This window comes from Myotis myotis, unplaced genomic scaffold, assembly GCF_014108235.1.
Source record: "Myotis myotis isolate mMyoMyo1 unplaced genomic scaffold, mMyoMyo1.p scaffold_m19_p_9, whole genome shotgun sequence".
Classification (NCBI taxonomy): domain Eukaryota; kingdom Metazoa; phylum Chordata; class Mammalia; order Chiroptera; family Vespertilionidae; genus Myotis; species Myotis myotis.
Genome location: NW_023416401.1, coordinates 56,010,503 through 56,031,826, shown reverse-complemented (window position 1 = coordinate 56,031,826; position 21,324 = coordinate 56,010,503). Strand labels below are relative to the sequence as shown.

The 21,324-nt window shown below is 51.0% G+C and overlaps 1 protein-coding gene across 1 annotated transcript in view; it reads right to left on the bottom strand.

Annotated features, from left to right (window-relative positions):
- Window positions 1-18,242, bottom strand: part of KIAA1755 (KIAA1755 ortholog) — a 34,890-nt gene extending 16,648 nt beyond the window's left edge. The window contains exons 1-5 of the mRNA XM_036323745.1: window positions 18,062-18,242; window positions 4,979-5,176; window positions 2,586-3,924; window positions 1,654-1,842; window positions 144-267 (exon numbers count right to left, since the gene is read on the bottom strand). Coding sequence (XP_036179638.1) covers window positions 144-267; window positions 1,654-1,842; window positions 2,586-3,924; window positions 4,979-5,176; window positions 18,062-18,064 — 1,853 coding nt within the window. The 5' untranslated portion in view covers window positions 18,065-18,242. The remainder of the gene's footprint in view (window positions 1-143; window positions 268-1,653; window positions 1,843-2,585; window positions 3,925-4,978; window positions 5,177-18,061) is intronic.
- Between the last annotated feature and the right edge of the window lie 3,082 nt (window positions 18,243-21,324).

Here is a 21,324-nt window from a genome sequence, read left to right as displayed (position 1 = left end):
GCTTTGTCTCCACCATCTGGGGACTGGCTCTGGGAACAGATGACTGGATGGAAGGGTATGGTGTCTCTCCACTGGGTGCCTTGTCCTAGGCCCTGGGCTGAGAGGTTGGAAGGATGGAGTGGCCAACCAGCCCAGCCTCTTACCTGGGGACAGTGCACAGGTAGGAAAGCAGCTTGGTGACCTCTGAGGCTGTGCACCATGGTGCCTCCCAGGCCCCCTGGGGGGTTGACACCAGAAGCAGGGGCCGCCCAGCCCTGTCCCGACCACCTGGAGGAGAGAGGACACACATGTGCAGTGAGAACTTTGGTGCAACCCTCTCTACTGGGACCTCTCTGTGGCCTCCAAGCCTTTGCCCACACTGGTCCCTTCCTACCCGCACCTCCACCCCCACCCCCACCCCCATCCATTAATTCTAAACTCTTATTCATCCGTCAAAACCCAGCTCAAAAGCCACTTCCTCAGAAAAGTCATCCCTGAATTCCTCCTCCATGCAGCAGTAGCCTCGCCTCCTCTGGACTCCCTCTGTCCTGGGCACCCTGGAGGTAAAGCTCATGGAATCTGTCCTCCCACAGTCTCCTGTATGGCCCCATCGTAACAAGTTTTTTTACATTGTTGTAGTAACCTGTTGAATTTTCTCCGCCACTAGAATATAGACTTTTTGAGAGCAGAGAACACATCAGACTTGCTCCCTGCTGAATCCTCAGTGCTAAGCTCAGGGCCTGACACACAGCAGGTGTTCAGCAAATACTAATTGCAAAGGTGAATGAATATTAAACAGAAATGATAATGCCCTCTGTGCTGGATGCTGTTAACGCCCCGCCCAGACCCCCTCATCAAGTCAGGGCACTCATCTTCCATGGCCATACGTATCGGCTGTAAATGGCTCACAGATGCCCTCTTCTCTGAAGACGTGCCCTCGGCTGAACTGGAGCCTGGGCTCATCCTGCCTCCCATCCCAGGATCAGCCCGGGTTGATGACTAACAGATGCCCGCACAAATGGTCAGTTGCCTGCACCTTAAGATGGAACCAGCTCTGTGGGATCAGGCCACATCCTTGCTTAGCTCCTCCCCCACCCTGACCTGCTTCCCTCACTCCCCTTCTGAGAGTAACCTTCAATAGGATCGCTGTCTCTGGCTCAGTTTCTAGGGAATCTGACCTAAGACAAACACCTTCCCTGCCTTATTAAAAGTAGAATGTATGTACATGAGTAGATGAATGGGTGGGTGGAAGGATGGATGGATGGATGGATGGATGGATGGATGGATGGATAGATGGGTGAGTGGGTGGTTAGGTGGATGGATGGATGGATGAATATTTGGATGGATACCTAGAAATTGCTTTTATGCAGGGTGGGGCAAAGGTAGGTTTACAGTTGTGAGTACATGAGACACAGAGTTTATTTTTGTATTATTATTTATTAATTATTGTATTATTTTCCATATGAACAACTGTAAATCTACTTTTGCCCCACTTTGTATAATCCAACATCTTCATTGGAAAGATGAGAAAACTGAGGCTCAGTCCAGAACACAGGTCTCCAGAGCTGTCCATGTCTTCCCCCACACCCACCAACATGTGAGGATGCCCAGGGACCTCACCCCCCCGCCCCCCACGTACCCTCCCCCTCCACCTGCCCCTATGATCCTGAGGACCTGGCAGGCACGCTATCCGGGAGTGGATGATCTCCATACTCAGAGCCCCGATCCTGGGCTCGGGCCCTGGTGGCTCCTCATCCAGAGTGGGGCCTCTTTCTGTAGAAGCTTCTGGGAAACCAGCCTTTCCTCCAGCCAGTGGGCCTGAGTCAGCAGTGGGGCCAGATGTTTTGGTCTGAGTTGTTCCAGCTGGGGAAAAGCAACAATAAAGGAAACGGTGTTAAGCAGAAGATGGATTTTTCCCGGGGGGGGGGGGGGTGCAGGTAGGGGGGGGAGGGTAGGAGAAGAGGAATGTCCTTCTGACTGAGAATGATAGCTTACAACTATTGATCTCCTACTGTGTGCCAGGCTTGTGCAAAGCTCCTGCCTTCTGATGTATCTTTGAACCTCAAAACAACCCTGTGATGCCCGGCTGGCATGGCTCAGTGGGTGAGTGTCAACCAGTGAACCAGGAGGTCATGGTTTAATTCCCGGTCAGAGCATAGGCCCCGGTGGCAGCTCGATCCCCAGTGTGGGGCTTGCAGGAGGCAGCTGATCAATGGCTTTCATCATTGATGTTTCTATCTCTCTCTCCCTCTCTCTTTCTCTCTGAAACCAATAAAAATATATTTAAAACAAACAAACAAACAAACAAACACCCAACTCTGTGAGATCCCATTGCTCAGAGAGGGAGAACTGAACTTGGAGAAATGAAGTCCTTGACCAAGGTCACCCAACCTGGAGTGTGGACTCAAGCCATCAAAACACAGTCATAACCCCTTGCTCAATTCCAGAACCAAAGCCTTCAAGACTCTTGACATGCCACCTGGTTCTCTGAACTGCTGAGACTGAGCAGCCAGGGGGGTCTCTGTCCCTAACAGCCTGCACCACCTTGTCACTTGATCTGGTCAGAGAACAGTTCCCCTGTCCAGCTATGTAAGTGGACACCTTACCTTTCTCCAAGCACTTGGCTCGGTTGGGTTTGGGTGAGTAGAGTGAACACAAGACCTTCCAGGGCCCGTCATGCTGGAGCGAGGCTCTCTCTGGGGGCACGGGAGCTTGCCTCTGCCCCTTCAAGAATGAGAATTTGAGTCCAAGAGATGGGGATCTGGAAGAGGAGGTGTTTTGACCAGGGCCAGTCATGGGCTTGGGAAGTTTCCCACTTCCCTGTTTGGTCCTCTCTCCCATCTTGGTCTCAAGGGCTGGCGCAGCAGGAGGAGAAGCTGGGCACAGCTGGGGACAGGATGCTTGTTTTTGCCCAGGCCTGAGCTGGACCACATTCTCTGGGTTTCCCAGAGATCCCTGCCTCTTGGAGGCAGCTGACTCTTCTGAGACATCTGTCCTGAGGCCAGAGGCACAGCGCAGTGGGTTCTCAAGGACGTTGAGGTAGGGCTCCTGGGGCTGGCGTTCTAAGTTGTGGGAGGGGGCTTTATGGTTGACCTTTCTCCTCAAGCTCAAAACACAGGGATCTTCCTCCAATCTTGCTGGCTTTGCACAAGCACACTTTCCCAGGGGAGGTCCCCTACTGGCCCCTGAGAGAGGCAGCATGCTTTGAGACAAAGGGATTTCTTTAGTTCCAGATAGCTCCTCCAGTGCCCCACGGGATGTGTCCACCTCCCTACTCACAGGCTCTCCTCTGCTCTCTTGGGAAAAGTCCAGGAGAGCCACATACTCTCCCTCTAAGTTCTGGCTGGCCACATCGTCCATCCTGAAGGCCACCTCCCCAGGCCTGGCTTGCTCCACCTTGATAAGTCCAGGGTACTTAATCTCATATGTCTCGTCTTTACCCTTGGCCAAGCTCTGGCCAAGCAGCACCTGGCTGCCTAGAGACCTGGCCTGGTGCAGCTCTTGGGGGCCACTTAAATCCAGTGCCTCTAATTGAAGGGAACCCCAGGCCCGGGAGAGAACAGTCACTGCTTGGGGTTTGTCATCCACAAACTCTGGGCTGGTTATCTTGGTCCAGGGCACAGGAACAATCCCCTCTTCTGAAGCTACCAGGCAGTTGTGTAGGGGACTTCCCTCAAAGTCATTGTTGAAGGCCTCCAGCCACTCCTGGGTGAACAGTGTCGGGTAGGATGACACGGGAACAGGCTTCGTGTCCACTGTGCGGAGGTCTAACGAGAGGCACTTGATCATGATGCAGACAGACTGCTCCTCCTGAGGCTCAACTTGAAGGTAGAAGTCACTCTGGCGCAATAAGAGGGGATTGAGAGGGGCCAGGTGGACCACAACCTTGTCCTGCAGGCACAGCGGCCAGCCCTGATGCAGGAAGAGGCAGTGTGTATAGGGGGCCTGCAGAGAGAAGGGGATGATGTCAGAGAACCTGACCCTGAAAACCCCATCTGAGGATCTTCTCCCTTTCCTCTCCAAGAAGGAATCTTGAACAGGTTGGGGGCTAAGGTGAGGCCAGAGAGGTGCCGAGGATGTAGCATCTAAGGAAGCCCCGCTGTCAGGGTCCTACAACTCGCACAGCCCTGAGAGTGAGTGCCTCTGACATGCTGTACCTTCGATGCCTCTTGTCTCACCCTGGTCTTGGCCCTGACCTTAAAAACACTTGCTAACCTACTGGTCCAAGAGAGAAAAGCTTGAGCTCTAGGCACTAGTTAGCAAGTCCATTATCCATGAGGATTGCCCTATTGACTCATGCTCTCTTCTCCTCCCCACCTATTAAGCCTGAGCCTTCCCCGATAATCTCATATAATCTGGCCGCTGTGATTGGTCCAGGGATGGACACAAGACCCAAGCCTGGCCAATCAGGACCCTTCCTTGCAATTTTTCTATCTGCAGCTGATGGGAAAGAATTCATCTTCCCCTCCAGGAGATGGTTTGAACCCAGAGTGGTCCTGGGCTCCCGCCTTGCAGGAACACTTATCCTCTAAGAATGACGCGGTCAAGCAAGGAAAAGCAGAGACGGAGACAGAAGGTCCTTAAGGGAATTGATCGGTGGATAAATTCGGGTCAGAGGCCCTGTCTGAGGAAGGACCCATCATTCGCAGTCAATGAGTCCTGCCTAAAACACTTTTCTTTCCATTTTGCCTCAGGAGCTGCCTCCCTGAGATCTGGGTTTGAAGGGATCTGGGAAGAAAGGCCTCAAGGGCTTCAGAGAAGGTCTGGAACATTCTCTGCTATTTCTATTGAAGCTGTTCTACTTCAGCCAAGGCAGCCTGGCAATGCCCACAATGCCAACCCCAAGGCAGGCTCCTGGGGGCCGGGGAACCCACACGACCCTTTATCCACACCTTCCTCCCTGCTAGTGAAAGTGCAAATACAACGGGCTCCTGGATGTCAGAGAGTAAAGGGCCAGTGGCCCTCCTGCTCCATTTGGAGGGCATTCTTTGGGACTTACACAGGCTGCTTCTCGGACTTGCTCACATAGGCGCTTGGCAGGGATCAGGAAATCCAGGAGGAAGCTCAGCCCGTCCCCCCGGAAGTCAGCGTCCAGGAGGTGGAACACCTGCCCCAGGACAGTGGGCGCTGTGGCCTCAAAAGGTGGGTAGAGGCCTGCCAGGGCGTTCTGGATGGCTGCGTCCAGGGATGGAGGGTCCTGGGGGGACAGGAGAGGAGGATAAAAGTGATAGAAGCAGTAATTACAAGGGTAGAAGCCACTTCCCATGACCTTCCAGGCCCCATATGACTGAGGCCCCTGTAACTCTCTGACCTCCTCTCCTGCTCCTTCCCCTCACTCACCTCCTCCAGCCACACTGGCTTCCTTCCTGTTCCTCCACTCGTGACCATCCCACCTCAGAGCCTTTGTACCGGCCGTCCCCTCTGCCTAGAATACTCTTCCTCAAGACATCCTCATTGCCTCACTTCCTGCAGGTCTTTGCTCAAATGTCATTCGCTAGTCCAAGGTGGAATGGAGGAATGAAGGAAGGCATCCAAGTCAGGGTCAGAGGGAAAGGGGAGGTCAGCATCTGCCAATCCCACCACCTGGATGACCTGCAGACCTGCATTTTGAAGCTGAGCTACCAGTGAATCTGAGCCTAGATCAGACAACCCCAGTCAGTATGCAAGTGCCTGAGTGATAGATAATAAGTGGCTGTTTTTTACTACTGAGTTTTGGGGTGGTTTGTTACACAGCAATAACTAATTGATCCAAGTCTATATAATTAACATATGAGTCCCAGATTCGTATATCCAGCTGCTTTCTGGACACCTCCCCTAGAGGTCTATCAGACACAGACCATCAACATATTAAACTCAACTCAGTACCTTCCTTAACCTACTCCTCCCCGCCACATTCCCCACTGTGTCCCCACATCAGTAATGAGCCCACCAACAATCAGCTGCTAGGCCAAGAAGTCTGCTTATCATGCTGCCCCCTCCTCCTGCCTCCCCTGCCCACAAACAGCCCTCAGCCACGTCCTATACAGTCTTCTTGCCTCCAACAGCTCACCAACACACCCGCTCTGCTCTGTTTTGCTCCCCTGACCCCGCCCTGATCCAGGTCCCCATCACCTGTTCCATTGAATCACCTCCTCATTGGCTTCCAACCTCTAGTCAGCCTCACTTCCAGCCACTCTACCAGGACCCCCGACTTTCTCAAAAGCAAGCCTGACCTCCTCAGTCTCCTGCTCAAAACCTTAAAGGTTCCCCAGTGCCTTCAGAAACCATCAGCCTCCAGGCATCCAGACCCTCCGTGATCTTGCCACTGTGCGCCTCTCATGCGTCTGCCAGGATGGCACATGCATTCCCTCTGCCAGGATGGCACATGCATTCCCTCACCTCCAGGCCTTTGCACATGCTGTTCCTTTCCCCAGGATGCCTTCCACTTCCGTTCCCTCTTCATCTGGCTAACTCCTCATCCTTCAAGATTCAAGTCCACCGTCATCTCTTCCCAGAGATTTTCTCTGACCCCTTCCCTGCCCCCCCTCCTGCCCCCATACCCCCTGGGTCAGGTGTCCCCTTTTCTGGGTTTCTATGGTGCCCCTGTCATAGCAATTCCCACACTATTGTTGACTCTCTCAATGGACTCCAGGATCCCTGAGAACAGAAATGGCAAGCAGAATAAGGGCCCCCTAAGATGACCATAGCCGAGTCTCTGGAACCTGTGAACATGTTACCTTATAGGGCAAAGAGGAACGAATGCTGCAGATGAAATAAAGGTTGATGATCGGCTGATCTAAAATAAGGAGATTATCCGGGATTATCCAGGTGAGCTCAATCCAATCATAAGGGTCCTCAAAAGTGCAGGAAGGCACAGAAGAGGCAGGAGCCACAGGGAAATGTGACCGTGGAAGAAGGATCAGAGAGATGCGACGCTGCTGGCTTTGAAAATGGAGAAAGAGCCAAGGAATGCGGACGGCTCTTAGGGGCTGGAAAACACAGCAGGTTCTCCCAAGAGGCTCCAGAAAAGAATGCAGCCTGCCAACGCCCGATGTGAGCCCAGGGAGACCCCGTTGGACTTCTGCTCTATGGATCTGCAAGACAATTGACTCACGTTGCTTTAAGTTACTACGTTTGTGATCATTTGCTTCAGCAGCAATAGACACTGACACAGCAGGCACTGGCTCCTATTGCTCTAGGGCAGCGGTTCTCAACCTGTGGGTCGCGACCCCTTTGGCGGCCGAATGACCCTTTCCCAGGGGTCGCCTAAGACCATCCTGCATATCAGATATTTACATTACGATTCATAACAGTAGCAACATGACAGTTATGAAGTAGCAACGAAAATAATTTTATGGTTGGGTCACAACATGAGGAACTGTATTTAAAGGGCCAGAAGGTTGAGAACCACTGCTCTAGGGTCTTCAGTCCCTGGCACCAAATAGGCGCTCAGTAAATGTTGTGGAAAATGGAACCAAATGTTCCCCTCTCAACCACAGTTTTTCCATCTGTAACATAGGCAAGTTGGACAAGGGCAGAGGTTTCCATCCAGATACAATAACAAAATCCATGGATATGATTTTCAACCTTTGAGAAGCATATGGAGGCCATTCTGGGCACCCCAGCTCCAAGGCCATCTATCGAGGAATGTATAGGAAGAGGAGAATAAATAAGAATCATCATGTATATAGTAGGGGTCCCTGGAGACAGGGAAATAACACTGGGCCTTAGAGGAGGAGGAAGAAGGCATTTCTCGAGCCCAGCAAGATGTCAGGAGGCTGTAAAACAGGGAACACTAGCCCAGGGCACTTAGACAAATGTCAGTGTCACCGCTGTGTCTTCAGTGCCCACACAGTGCTGGGCACAAGACAGCCCCATCACTGCTTGTAGAATGAATGAGTGGATGCCTACAGCCCCTGCTCTGCAGGAAAGAGGCACCTGGCACTGTCCTGGTAGTAAGTTCAGGTACCTGATGCCGAAAGTGCACGTTCCCAGGAGAGGGTGTTTTCACACTGAGGGGGAGGAGGGTCTTTATTTTTTTATTTTTTTAAAATATATATTTTATTGATTTTTTACAGAGAAGAAGGGAGAGGGAATAGAGAGTTAGAAACATCGATGAGAGAGAAACATCGATCAGCTGCCTCCTGCACACCCGCTACTGGGGATGTGCCTGCAACCAAGGTACATGCCCTTGACTGGAATCGAACCCGGGACCCATGAGTCCGCAGGCCAATGCTCTATCCACTGAGCCAAACCCATTAGGGCGGGAGGAGGGTCTTTAATCTGGCAGACTGGTTGGCTCATCTGGCCTGGAAGCCTCTTCCAATGCTCCCCCCCAAGCAAGGCTAAGCTCCAACAGTGGTTTATCCCCAGCCGTGCACTCCTAACGATCGCGGTGGGAACGGGAATAGGGAGTTAGAGGACCACGTCTAATATCCATGAGCACAGACACACTAAGTCGATCAAGCAGCACGTCCCCCGCCACAGGCCCTCCCCACACCACCCGCCTTCCCTGGGGCATTGGCCCCCGGGTTCCACATCACGGTGCCACCTGGGGCAGCTGCCTTCCTTCTCTGGGCCTCTTTCCTCGTGTGCACATGGAGTTGGCCTAAGTTTGCTTCATTTTGTTTTTGGGACTTTAGTCATTCACTGTCACCTTCATGAATGTTAGCATATGCTAGCCATTTTTACTATTAGCACTTACTGTTTTTTTCAAACCCATTCACTTTTTAAAGACTTGCATAATTGTATTTTAAATGGAGACTCTGTGTCACCATACTGGTTATGAGAATGCAGCCAGATTGCCCACGTTCAAGTTCTGGCTCTGCCACTTACTGATCATGTGACCTGGCAAGTTTTTGTGTATTTTTTTTTTAACTCTTCTCTGCCTCAATTTCCTCATGGGTAAAACTGTACCTGCCTAAAAGAGTTGAAGGAGATTCAATGATAAAATAAACATATTCTCTGCATGGGACGGCCACCTAGTACACACTCATTAAGCAACAGCCACCACTGCTACTTTTGTGTTCATATTACAGTTATTATTTTGTCATCACTTTAAATGGAAAAATCTGTATCAACTGGCATAAATACAATGAAACTCCAAAAATAAACCAGCAAAGCATTGGGTGGTTTTTATATTATTTTATTTATATAAATATGTTTATATTTATTATTATAATAACTATAGTATGTATCTTATATAAAAATATTTATATAAATATTATAACAACTAAATAATAAATAGTTCTTATGTAAAATTATTTTACTGCTCTGTTTCTATAAATTATTTAAAAATTTTAAATCCTCACCTGAGGGTATGTTTTTGTTGTTGTTTTATTGATTTTAGAGAGAAAGGGAGAGAACATTGATGTGAAAGAGAAACATCGATCGGTTGCCTCCTGCACACAACCCAACTGACAACTGAACCCACAACCTGGGCATGTGCCCTGACCTGGAAATGGGACAACACTCCAATCAACTGAACCACAGGGCTAGAAAATATTTTTTAAAAAAATAATGAAAACAAATACTGCCATTAAATTCTAGAGACAGCTGGTCACTTCCTAAAGGCTCAATAATTTTCTCTCTTCCAAAAAAAGGTTGTCCTGCATTAGGAAGGTGGTAAAAGACAGGCAGAGTTCTCGCTGGGTCCTCAGGAGATCAGAGAATTCAGAAGGCACCGACCCTCAACACACCATTCCATGTCATTTAGCTCCAGTCTGTGTCCCAACTGTGGTCTGCATCCCAGCCTCTGGAAGCAATGAGCTAAACCATCTCTTCCTTGATGTGCCTCAGTTTCCGAATCTGTAAGGAGGGATTCTAGTTCTTATCCTGTCTCGCTTAGAGGTTGACCTGGAGATACAAGATTACAGATGTAGGGGATCTTGGAATAAGTAAAAGGCGATGCTGCTGCTGCTGCTACTGTTATAAGTTACTTATTTTTACTCATCCTGTCAGACGAAGCTCAAGTCCTGGCCTCCGTGTAAAGACATCTTCCCCCTCCTGGTCCCTTCCACTTACCGTCACCCCAAGAACAACAACAGTGTCCAGATGTCTACTATGCACCAGGGCCTCTATTCATACTCACTTGCTTAGGCACACGGAGATCTTAGGGGCTAAGCAGAAACATCCCATTTTTCAGATCAAGAAACTGAGGCTGATTTTGCCCAAGTTCCCACAGAGAAGACAGAGCCAGAATCCAACCCAAGTCCAGATCAACCAAGTGCGCCCTCCTCTCCGGTCCTTATGCTGGTCAGTTTGGGGCCACCAGCAGCCGCCAGCCTCAGGGGTGGCCTTCCCAACGGCCCCTCCTGCGCTGTTTCGCGTGGCCCTGGAAAAGCTGTTTGCCTCTCACAGACCAAGGCTCGCAGCCTGGGACGCCCTTGGCTTTCACAAGTTGGCTCAGCTGCCTGCACACACGGTAACCATTTAAGGGGCAGCCAGTAACGAGGAAGAATGTTCCAAGTTAACAGGACTCCGAGCTCTTGGCCAGAGCGTTACCTGCCACAGCCTGAACCCCAGGGGCTCATAAGCTGTCCATGTACTGGGGGAAGCACGCCGTGAAGGGGACCAGGCGGCGGCAGGAAGGAAAGCTGGCGACTCTCCATCCACAGCCGACCTGGCAGCCCAGCCTGGGACCACAGGAACCCAAACACCACCGTCCAGACGTGGGCCCCTCCAAATGATTTCCATGAAACTTAATCGACCCGTTTCCATTCCTTCTCCGTGAGCGCAGCCCGGCTGGGCCTTTAACTGTTCCTCGGCAGGAGCCCAGGCAGGAGACAGCGTGACGCTGGAAGGGAAGAAGGGAGACGGGCCAGAGCGGTGTGCAGCCTCAGCCCCGCCCTGCAGCCCAGGCCAGGGAAGGAGCCCCCAAGGGGACAGGCCGAACCAGCCCACAGGGCTGGCACCTAACAATGCTCACGGGCCTTCTGGACTGACACGGGGACCTTGTATGGAGCTGATGGACCCCCAGCAGTTCCATTTGGGCAAGGGGAGAGAGAAGAGGAAGGTTTTTGTATACTTCTGTCTCAATGTCTTTGTAATGAGCCTCTATTATGATTGTAATCCTGAGTATTATCTGTATATAGTAAAATAAACACACATGAAGTGCACAGGGTAGTTACATGCTCCTGGGACTACTGCCGCCATCAATATACAGGACTTCCACCACCCCAAAAAGAGGCCCCCTCCCCGGCCACCCCGACCCCAGGAGCAGCCACTCTTCTGACTATTGGAATGTTTTAAAAGAGAAATCCCCACAGCCTGCTCTCCACTGTGGAAAACGGTGTGTGAGCCAAGAGACCATCAAAGAGTGTTAACGGTGGTTCCCCCTGAGGGCTGCAAAGGGGAGAGGCACCATTTTAATTCTCTTCGTAGTTTCACTGGATTTTCCAAACATTCTGTATCCAGCTTGTAGGACTTTTATAATCGTTGGGGGAAAATACAAGTGCGATGGTGTGTGTTTTTAAGGCTGGTTCTCTTTTGAAATGGTCTCACCAGATGTTGTTAGTTGGGCCTTCTGAGATGTGGCTGAACTTTTCTTAAATGTCCAGGTTTATCGTTTGCTCCAACAGGCAAAATTTTAGTATCTCTTAGCATCGGCACCTCCTAGCTTGGGAAGGGAGAGGACTCAGAAAAGCTGAGGTGGGCAGTGTCTTAAGGCTGCCCTCAACGCCTGCTCCCCACCAGGGCTGAAATGCCTAGGGAAGGTGGGATTACATCCTTGACTCACTGGGCGACCTGGGTATCAGTTTCCCGATGTGTAAAATGTAGGCATTGGTATCCCGGCTGGTATGGATCAGTTAGTTGGACGTTGTCCCATGCACCGAAAGGTTGCCGGTTCGATTCTGGGTCAGGGTAAATGCCCGGGTTTCAGGCTTGATTCCCGGTAGGGAGCATGCGGAGGCAGTGGATTGATGTTTTGCTCTCACATATATGTTTCTCTCTCTCCCTCTCTCCCTTCCTCTCACTCTAAAAATCAATAAAAAACTGATGAAAAAAAATCTTTTAATGGGGGCATTGGGTTTATCTCTCCCCAAGCGCCCTTCCAGCAGGGCCATTCTAGAATTCAGATATAATTAGACCCAGGGAGAGCCTAAACCAGCAGCCACAAATGCAAATGCCTACAGGGGCCTGACAGGTGATGTGGAAGCCAGGGTGAGCCAAATGTGAGAAGACAGGCCTTCTAGCACATTGGTGAATGGCCCCAGCAGTCATCCTCGGTGCCTGGGAGGCAATAGGGAGTAGTGGGGCCTGAAGCACACTCCTCATCTCGTCAGCTTTAGCTGAGGGTTGCCTTAGCCTATGATCCATTGATATTTTAGTAAAACCTCCCAATTTTTTAAAGGTTGGCCAAAACAAACACATCTGTGAACCAGATACACCCAGTAGGTGCCAGGCTGTGACCACCACCCTCAACTACCTGGGACACTCCTCTGAATCTCCAGGCTGGAGATTCTAAAGCCAGCATCCTGTTGCTCTGGCTGCCAGAAAGTTCTTGCTCACTTCCAACTAAAACTTCTACCCGAAATCCTTATTTTTGTGTGGGTGGAGGTATGAGTGAGAATTGGCTTCTCATAAAAAAAAAAAAAGAAGCTTTCAGAAACTGGAAAAAACATTCCAGAGTTACAGTAAACCGAGAAGCAAGTGGGTGTCAGATTACCCATGTTCAAGCCCAGCCCTGTCATGTCCCGTTGGTGTACCCTTGAGCAGGTCACTTCACCTCTCTGAGCCTTAGTTTTGTGTTTGCTCATCCCTTTCTCTCCTAGCCCTTTGCCCCTGCCCTAGGGTTCACCATCTCTCACCCAAACTACATGGCAATAACAATTATAACTGCAGTTTCTTCTTACTGAGCAAGCCTTCCATGTCAAGCCTATGCGAAGCACTTTCCGTATATTATTTTATTTCATCTTCCAAACAAGCCTATTGAATGGGTATTTTTATTCCCATTTATAGGCTCTATTGCCAGTTAATGGTAGAGCTGGGGCATGAACCTGTGCAGATAACTACCACCTCTTCTGCCTCTTCTCCAGGCTCCCTGACACCACACCAGGCTCCCATTGGCCACCACAGTGGCCTTTGTAACCCTCTACTGCTCAGCAACCTTGAGTGATTCCCCGCTGCCTAGCAGCTCAGCCTGGCATTGGTGGCCCATCAGTCTACACCCAGCATACCTTTCCTACTCTTCTAACACACTTTACACTCTAGCCAGGGCTTCCCCATCACCCACATGCTGCGAGCCTGAGTTTTTCTTGCTATTCATCTGTCCTCATTTACTGTTTACTTAATATTGTTTATTATTTACTTCACACTCATCTTTTGGTCAATTAATTTTCAACTTAAATACATTTATTTGTATCTATGATCACATGTGTATGTTAATTTGGATTATTTCCTAACACTCATCAAGATGAAAAGCTGTAAAATAAAAAATGTTCATCTAAGTGCCATCTAAAGCCTCTCCTTCAAGGTAGTATGCTAAGTGCAATAAGTCAGACAGAGAAAGACAAATACCATATGACTCCACTTAAGAACAAACAAAATAATTCTTCACTAAAGAACAAAATAAATGAACAATAGGTTCATAGATACAGAGAACAAATTGATGGCTGCCAGATGGGAAGGGGGTTGGGAGGCTAGGTGATCAATAGTCAATAATATTGTAATAACTATGTATGGTATCAGGTGGGTACTGGAATATGAGGGGGAACACTTTGTAAAGTATATGATTATTTGACCACTATGCTGTACACCTGAAACTAATCTACACGAATAAAAGACAAACATGCAAATTGACTGTACCTTTGCTACACCTTAAGCCACACCCACCAGCCAATCAGAGCGACTATATGCAAATTAACCCAACCAAGATGGCGGCCGGCAGCCACAGAGCTGGAGCAAGCAGGAGGCTTGGTTGCCCCAGTGATGGAGGAAGCCAAGCTTCCCGCCTGCCGTGGCGGCTCTGAGCTCCACTCAAAGCAACAAAGTTTCAATTATAGAAGGTAAATAAACCCCAGATACCTGCTTTCAGCCAGCTGTGGCCATGGAGCTGGAGTGAGCAGGAGGCTTCCCTCCTGCCCGCCCTGGCCAGCTCTGAGCTCCTCTCAAGGCTACAAAGTTTTAATTATAGAAGGTAAATAAATCCCAGGATAAAAAAAGAAAAAAAGAAAAAAAGGAAAGGCTGGGAGCTTCTGTCACTGGGGGGGCTTGGCCAGCCTGAAAACGGCCCTCAGCCCCTCACCCAGACTGGCCAGGCACCCCAGTGGACCCCCCACCCTAAAGGGGGTGTGGCCAGCCTGAAAACAGCCATCAGCCCCTCACCCAAGCTGGCCAAACCTCCATGGGGTCAGGGTCCCCACTGGGGTGGGGGGGCTTGACCAGCCTGAAAACAGCCATCAGCCTCTCACCCAGGCTGGCCAGGCACCCCAGTGGGGACCCCCACCCTGAAGGGGATATGACCAGCCTGCAAACACCCATTAGCCCCTCACCCAGGCTGGCCAGGCACCCCAGCTGGACCCCCACCCTGATCTGGGACACCCTTCAGGGCAAACCAGCCGGCCCCCACCCAGGCACCAGGCCTCTATCCTATATAATAAAAGGGTAATATGCAAACTGGCCCTAACAGCAGAACGACTGGGACTGACTGGTCACTATGACACACACTGACCACCAGGGGGCAGACACTCAATGCAGGAGCTGCCCCCTGGTGGTCAGTACGCTCCCACAGGGGGAGCTCTGCTCAGCCACAAGCCAGGCTGATGGCTGCCAGTACAGCAATGGTGGTGGGAGCCTCTCCTGCCTCCTCAGCAGCGCTAAGGATGTCCGACTGCATCTTAGGCCTGCTCCCCACTGGCAAGTGGACATCCCCCGAGGGCTGTCGGGCTGCCAAAGGGATGTCTGACTGCCAGCTTGGGCCTGATCCCCCGGGGAGTGGGCCTAAGCCAGCAGGTGGACATCCTCCGAGGGGTCCCAGACTGCGAGAGGGCACAGGCCGGGCTGAGGGACCCCCCCAAGTGCACAAATTTTTGTGCACCAGGCCTCTAGTACAAAATAATATTGAACACAACCTGTAACTGAAAAATAAAATCAAAACAAAGAGCATGAAAAAAAAAAAAGTAGTAAAATGAAATCTCCCCTCTGAAGACCCAGGTGCCTCACTTTGGGAAGCACGGTGTCCCTCGCTGGCCCTGGGCAAGCTCCCTCCCACACTTCAGAGCCCTGTTCCACCTCCAGCTCTTCTCACGACACAGGTGCTTCCAGGCAAAGAGATGGACTCCCACCGCCCATCATGCAGCCTAGAATTCTCAGTGAGTGGGCCTGCCCAGGGCTTACACATCTCTCTCCCTGGGCCTGGCAGGCACACAGTAGGTGCTTTGGGGGAATAAATTGAATTGACTCAAGCAGTTTTTCTCAAAGTGTACAATACGATCACAGGTGGCCCAAAAGATGATTTGGGGAGGGCATGAGCTCAAAAAGAAACCACAATAAAGAGGTTACTCCAGTTCTCTTCTGGTGCTCTTGATGACACCAAAGAGAAAGTCCCAGTTCAGTGCCAGTATGTCTTACACACCTCTCAACACTTAGTCATTACTCCTTTTAACAGCAAGAAAGCAGTCCTGGGGCTTGGAGTCATCCACAGTCAGCCTCATCCAGCCAGAATTTTCTAACATGGATTTGCCTTCCTTGTATTTTCCCCCCCAATTAATTCCTGTTTATGACAAGGGATACTGATTTTTCATGGTCATGACATAAAATTTCCTTTTTAAATATATTTTTAGGTTTAAAAAGTAAATTTATATAAATAAAAATATTGAGCAAATGATAAGTAGTATATTTTATTATTTGCTATATCCAGTCAGTGGATATGCAAAAATGGTTCTGGTGATACTAAAATTACAGAAATATTGGACTGAATAAACCCTAAGCTCCTTTGTCCTAAGATGCTCTGACACTGGGCTGTTTCCGAACATTAGATAGCCATTAATCAAAGCATCCCACAAAAATTACAACTGTGGTCAGTGACACGAAGGAGAGATATTCAGTGAGAGTCAGGAAAATCAGGAAAGGCTTTCCTGAGGAGGTGACATTTGGGTGGAGATGTACATAATGAATGGGATTTACTAAGGGTAGGAGTTCCGCCCAGCAGAACAGCATGTACAAAGGCACGGTGGCTGGAGGGAACACGAAACATAAGAGGCTCTGAACCAAGGTCAGAGTGTCTGCAGTATAGAGGTGAGGCCAGAGAGGTGGGCAGGTGACAACCTTTAATACTTAAAGACAACCGTGGGAGGGAGATCTGCCCATCATTCCCATTCAGAAGAAAAAGTTGCTCATTCTTTGAGAGGACTACCCAGATCTTAGGGTCTGGGCTTCAGCAAGGAGTTTCTGGATTCTAAAAATAATAACTAAGTTAGGTCCAAAACCAGGTAAGGTTTGGCAAACATCACTTGGCAAACATCACAGCTCTGGGGTGGCTGTGACAGCCGAGTTCGGGTTCAGAATTCATGCTGTCCCACTTCTGACTTCTTGGCAGGGTGACTGTGGGCAGCCACCTAAGCCCTCCGATTCCCAGGTCTCCATCTGTGGAGTAGCAATACCAGCAGGTTTCTCTTAGAGTTGGTGTGAGTTACAGGGGCTCCTGCATGTACATTGCCCAGTGAATAACATTAGCTTATGATTATTGCCAAACAGCTCCAACGGCAATGTACGCATACCCCTGCCCTGCTGGTGTATGGATTGAGGAGCCTGCTTTTGCAATGTGTCTATGGTGTGTACGCAGGTGTGTGCCCCTATTTTAGCAGTATGAGAGAGCAGGAGGACAAAGCTTGTACATGAGAGGGCACATGTGTTCAGCTGTGTGGGTCAGCAGGAGCATGTTTTGGTCTGTATGTGTGTGTCCGTGTGCGTGTATACACATCTCTATACAGCAGTGGTTCTCAACCTGTGGGTCGCGACCCCTTTGGGGGTCGAACGACCCTTTCACAGGGTCACCTAAGACCATCGGAAAACACATATATAATTACATATTGTTTTTGTGATTAATCACTATGCTTTAATTATGTTCAATTTGTAACAATGAAATTGGGGTTCACCACAACATGAGGAACTGTATTAAAGGGTCGCGGCATTAGGAGGTTGAGAACCACTGCTATGCAGAAATCTTCTGTGGGTGATGTGCACACAGTGAAAACCCACACACACTCACACGGTAGTTCACAGTCAAGGGGTTAAAGCCCTGGCCTGTCTTCACAGCCCTTTTCCAAATCCCACCACCCCTGCGATCTGTGTGAATCTGCCCGGGGCTCCTGGGCCTGTCTGGAGCTGGGTTAGGATTCTCTGAAAACAGACTTTTCTTTCATTCTCTGCGCGCACGCACTCACACACACTCACGAGGGCGCGGGCACGCACACGCCTGTCCCAACCTTGAGGTGCCAGCCCAGGAAGTCACAGTATGTGGGCACTGCCCTCTCCCCGCTCCCCTAGACCTACCTCCCACCCAGTCCCCAGGGGAGCACCTCGATCAGGGCAATGTGCATAGCTGACTTTCCTGCCCTGAGTCTGAAATAGCAAAAACACCCCAAGTTTTGGTGGCAACTTCCTCCTCTCCGCTCCTCACCCTTAACTCTGCTTGCCCTGCACCGCCTGACTGTGCTCCGAGGGCCTTTAACCCCCACCCCCATCCAAACCTGTGTGGGGACGGACAGTGGGCATGTCTGACGCACAGCCCCACGTCTGAAATGCAGCACCACCCCAAGTTGGGTCCACGGCCCAAGAGCCGGGATTACAGCTCTGACTTGGGCCGTGGGATGGGGCAATATCAAAGTTTACAAGTCATCCCGTCTTACTCGTCCACTTTGCACATGGAGAGCCAGAGGCCCAGAATGCAGAGGGAGGCAGCGCCGAGGGAGGCAGCGCCCAGGGATGGGTCTCTGCAACCTCCCCCCGCCTCCACTACCCCTGCTGGGGGGTGGGAGGGGACGGCATTTAAGCAGAGCCCTGGTGGGCTTCTAAGGGTCGTCTGAGCATAAAAGGTTGGGGTCAGCGAGGACCCCGCCAAAAGAAGACAGAGGGAGGTGGTCCAGACTTTGGCAGGCGTTACCATGGTGACAGCGGGGGCGGCTTCTCCTCTCCTGGGCGCCGGGGCAGTCCAACCGTCGGCGGGTCCGTCTGTCCGGTGCAGCCCGGTGCCCAGCCTAGCACTGGAGCGGGCTGGCCCGGAGCGCCGGTCCCAGCCTCATCGCGGAGGGGAGGCTGGAGAGGCCGGGAGAGGAGGTGCCCGAGAGGCGGTGAAACCGAGACTGGAGACGGTGAGAGAGGCAGCGGTGCGGCCCCGCCACCAGCGAGGGGCGGGGCAGGGCGGGGAGGGGGGGGGCGGCCGGAGGTCCCCGCCCGGGTCGGAGCGCGGCTCCCCGCGTGGGTCCCGGTGGCGCGACGGCGGCCTTTTGTGCCGGCGCCTCGTCCCCCGCCCTGCCCGCCGCGCGTGATGAGAACCAGGCGCCCCCCTCCCGGCTCCAGGCCGCGCCGGCTGCCAAGGGGAGCTCAGCCGGCCCTGCAGCCGCGTCCCACCCGCCCCTCCTCTTCCCGCCGCGCCCCCTCCGCCTCGCAGGCCGCCCGCTCGACTGCCCACATTTGCAGACTGGCAGAGCGGGGCCGTGCTACCAACTTCGGAATCAGACCCGGTTCCCAGCCCTCTCGTCGTCCACCTTTCAGTTGAGGCATTCAGACAAGTCACGAACTGTCTTGGGCCTCAGTTTCTCCATCTGTAAAATGGGGCTGATTGTGATAGGTGATGACGATGATCCCTGCCTCTTAGCTTTGGCGGTGAGGAGTCAGCATCCTGTGTCTCCCAGATAACGACTGCCTGTGTGACCTCAGCCAAGCCACTGCTCCTCAGCTTTGAGGGAGACTAGAAACTAGATGATTTCTGGTTGGATGACTAGGATCCGTCAAACATTGTGCCAAGCACTGAGCCAGAATAAATCAGAGTCTCTGCCCTCAGGTGATGTACAACCTAGTGAGGAAGATAGGCAAGAAACACATAAACAAGAGAAAAACAACTTAAGGTGGTAACTGCTGAGGAAACAGACAAATGATGGCATTGGGACTGTAAGGGGATCACATTAGAGCTGGTTGTCTCAGAAGGGACAGAGAATCCTAGATCCGAAAAAAAGGAAGGAATCAGGTGAAGAGTGGAGGAAGGGTGGGGGGTGGGGGGAGGGAAGGGAGGGAACAGACTTCTAGGCAGAAGGAACAGCATGTGCAAAGGCCCTGAGGGGTTATTAAGCTTAAAGAAATGGGGAGAAAGCAAAGAAGGGAAAATGGACGAGTGCAGTAGTAAGACTTTAAATTCAAAACCCAAGCCTTATTCAAAGCTCATCGCTCACTCCCAGAGGTTACCCAGTCTTTTAGCACAGAGAACCTGAGCTAGACGCCGGCCCACCTGGCCGTGTGACTTTCAGCAAGTCCCTTCATACTCCTGGACCTCCCTTTGCTGGCTGTTAATTTGGGACTAATAGTCCCCAATAGTTCCACTGTGCCAGGCAGCCCAGAAGATCCCACAGTAGCATTTACTAAGTAATCACATAAGCCCTCCCCAGCCTGCAGGAGCCAGTCTGGATGGGTTTGGTATCACGACTCCAGACATGAGTTGGGAGGAAACAGACTTGCTGATTGATGGCAGGTGCAGAATTCCACTGAGAGTTGGGGGAGGGGGGTTGGAGGTTCTAGAGTCCCAGCTTTGCAGTGACACAGAACTGACATGACAGCTAGTATTCTGGGTTTTCAGGAAACAGAGTAACTGAGATAGTTAGGTAGGTCAGCCATGGGTTAGCTGGGTATCAGGCGCTCACAGAATCAGCGAGAAAGCGGGGAGCTGTCCTCTGGAAAGCGCGGCAGCAGGCAAGATGGCAGAAATGAATTTTAAACCCTTGATGACTGACGGCATTACATCCAGACAGACACACACACCAAAGTAGAGCTTCCTACGTGTCAAGTACTTCTCTCAGTGTGTAACAGTTATGAGAAAAATGCTACGATTGTCCTCATTTTAAAGATGAAGAAACTGAGGCACACAGACGCTATGCAACTTGCCCCATGTCAGATAGCTGGTAAACTGTGGAGTCTGGCACTGGACAAGGCCATCCATTTCCAGAAATGATGTTCTTAATTAACCCCCTTGCTGTGCTAACTGAATGACTCTCAAGCCTTCTCTCACTCCTTGCTGGATTCAGAGACTTAAAGAAAGATTCTAATCATGTGCCCAAGATCCCCTAACACTGAACATATCAGGACTAGTCAGTCACCTAAAAGGAAATAGATTGCGTAAGAAGGGTGGGAATGGAGGATCTGAAATGGTGTACAAATACATGTTCATTGCAGTCCACCCCTTGGGCCGCTCGACATGCTTTGCACCTTTATTCCCATGCCTGTTCCTCCAAAAATGCTCTCTACTGACACAATACAACTCCGCATGCACCCCAAAACGTGCACACACACATGCATACACCCTCATACTGTGTGTGACCTCAAGGAGGTTCACCTTTTGGAACCTCAGATTCATCCTTTGTAAGACAGGGAGAATACTATTTACTTCTTCACCGGACTACGGTGGGGGTGAAATGAGTTAATGAATGTGAGACGCCTTACACTGCCCCTGGTAGCCGGTAGAATTAACACGACAACCATAAAACGGTGTTGTGTTAGGGGCCAATGGTGAAGCCAGCCTGCAAATACCCAGGCTTACATGTTGGATTGGACTGGATTCATCACGCAGGGACTTTCCAGAGGTTTTTCCAAGGATTGCGCAAGTATTTATTTCCTCTCTCTTTGGTAAATGAATAACTGAGTCGTGCTCCAGTTGCTGCACTGGATTTGGAGAAATAACAAAGCCCATCACTGGTCTTACACATGGCGGAGTGGAGAACCGGGGAAGCAATGTGGCGATGGGCTCTGCTACCGACGTGCTGTGTAGTTTTGCATAGATCCCTCCCCTTGTGGGGCCACAGCTTCCTCAGCATAAAATGGATATTATAATCCTCCCCTCTATGAGACTTATGAAAATCCAATGAAATAATTCATTGAAAGGGCATATCATACATCCCTGGCAAATGGTTCTGATATTGATTCTGATGTTCTATTATTCTGATACTAGAGGCCTGGTGCACGAAAGTCGTGCAAGGGTAGGGTCCCTAGTCCTGGCTGGCGATCCGGGCCGATCAGGTTACCCACCTCCCCACCTCCCCACCTCACCGCCTCCTCCTTCCCTCGCTCCCTCAGCGCCCCACCACCACCCCTGGCTGCCCGCCATGTTGCACACCACCCCCTGGTGGTCAGCACATGTCATAGTGAGCGACTGAACTCCCG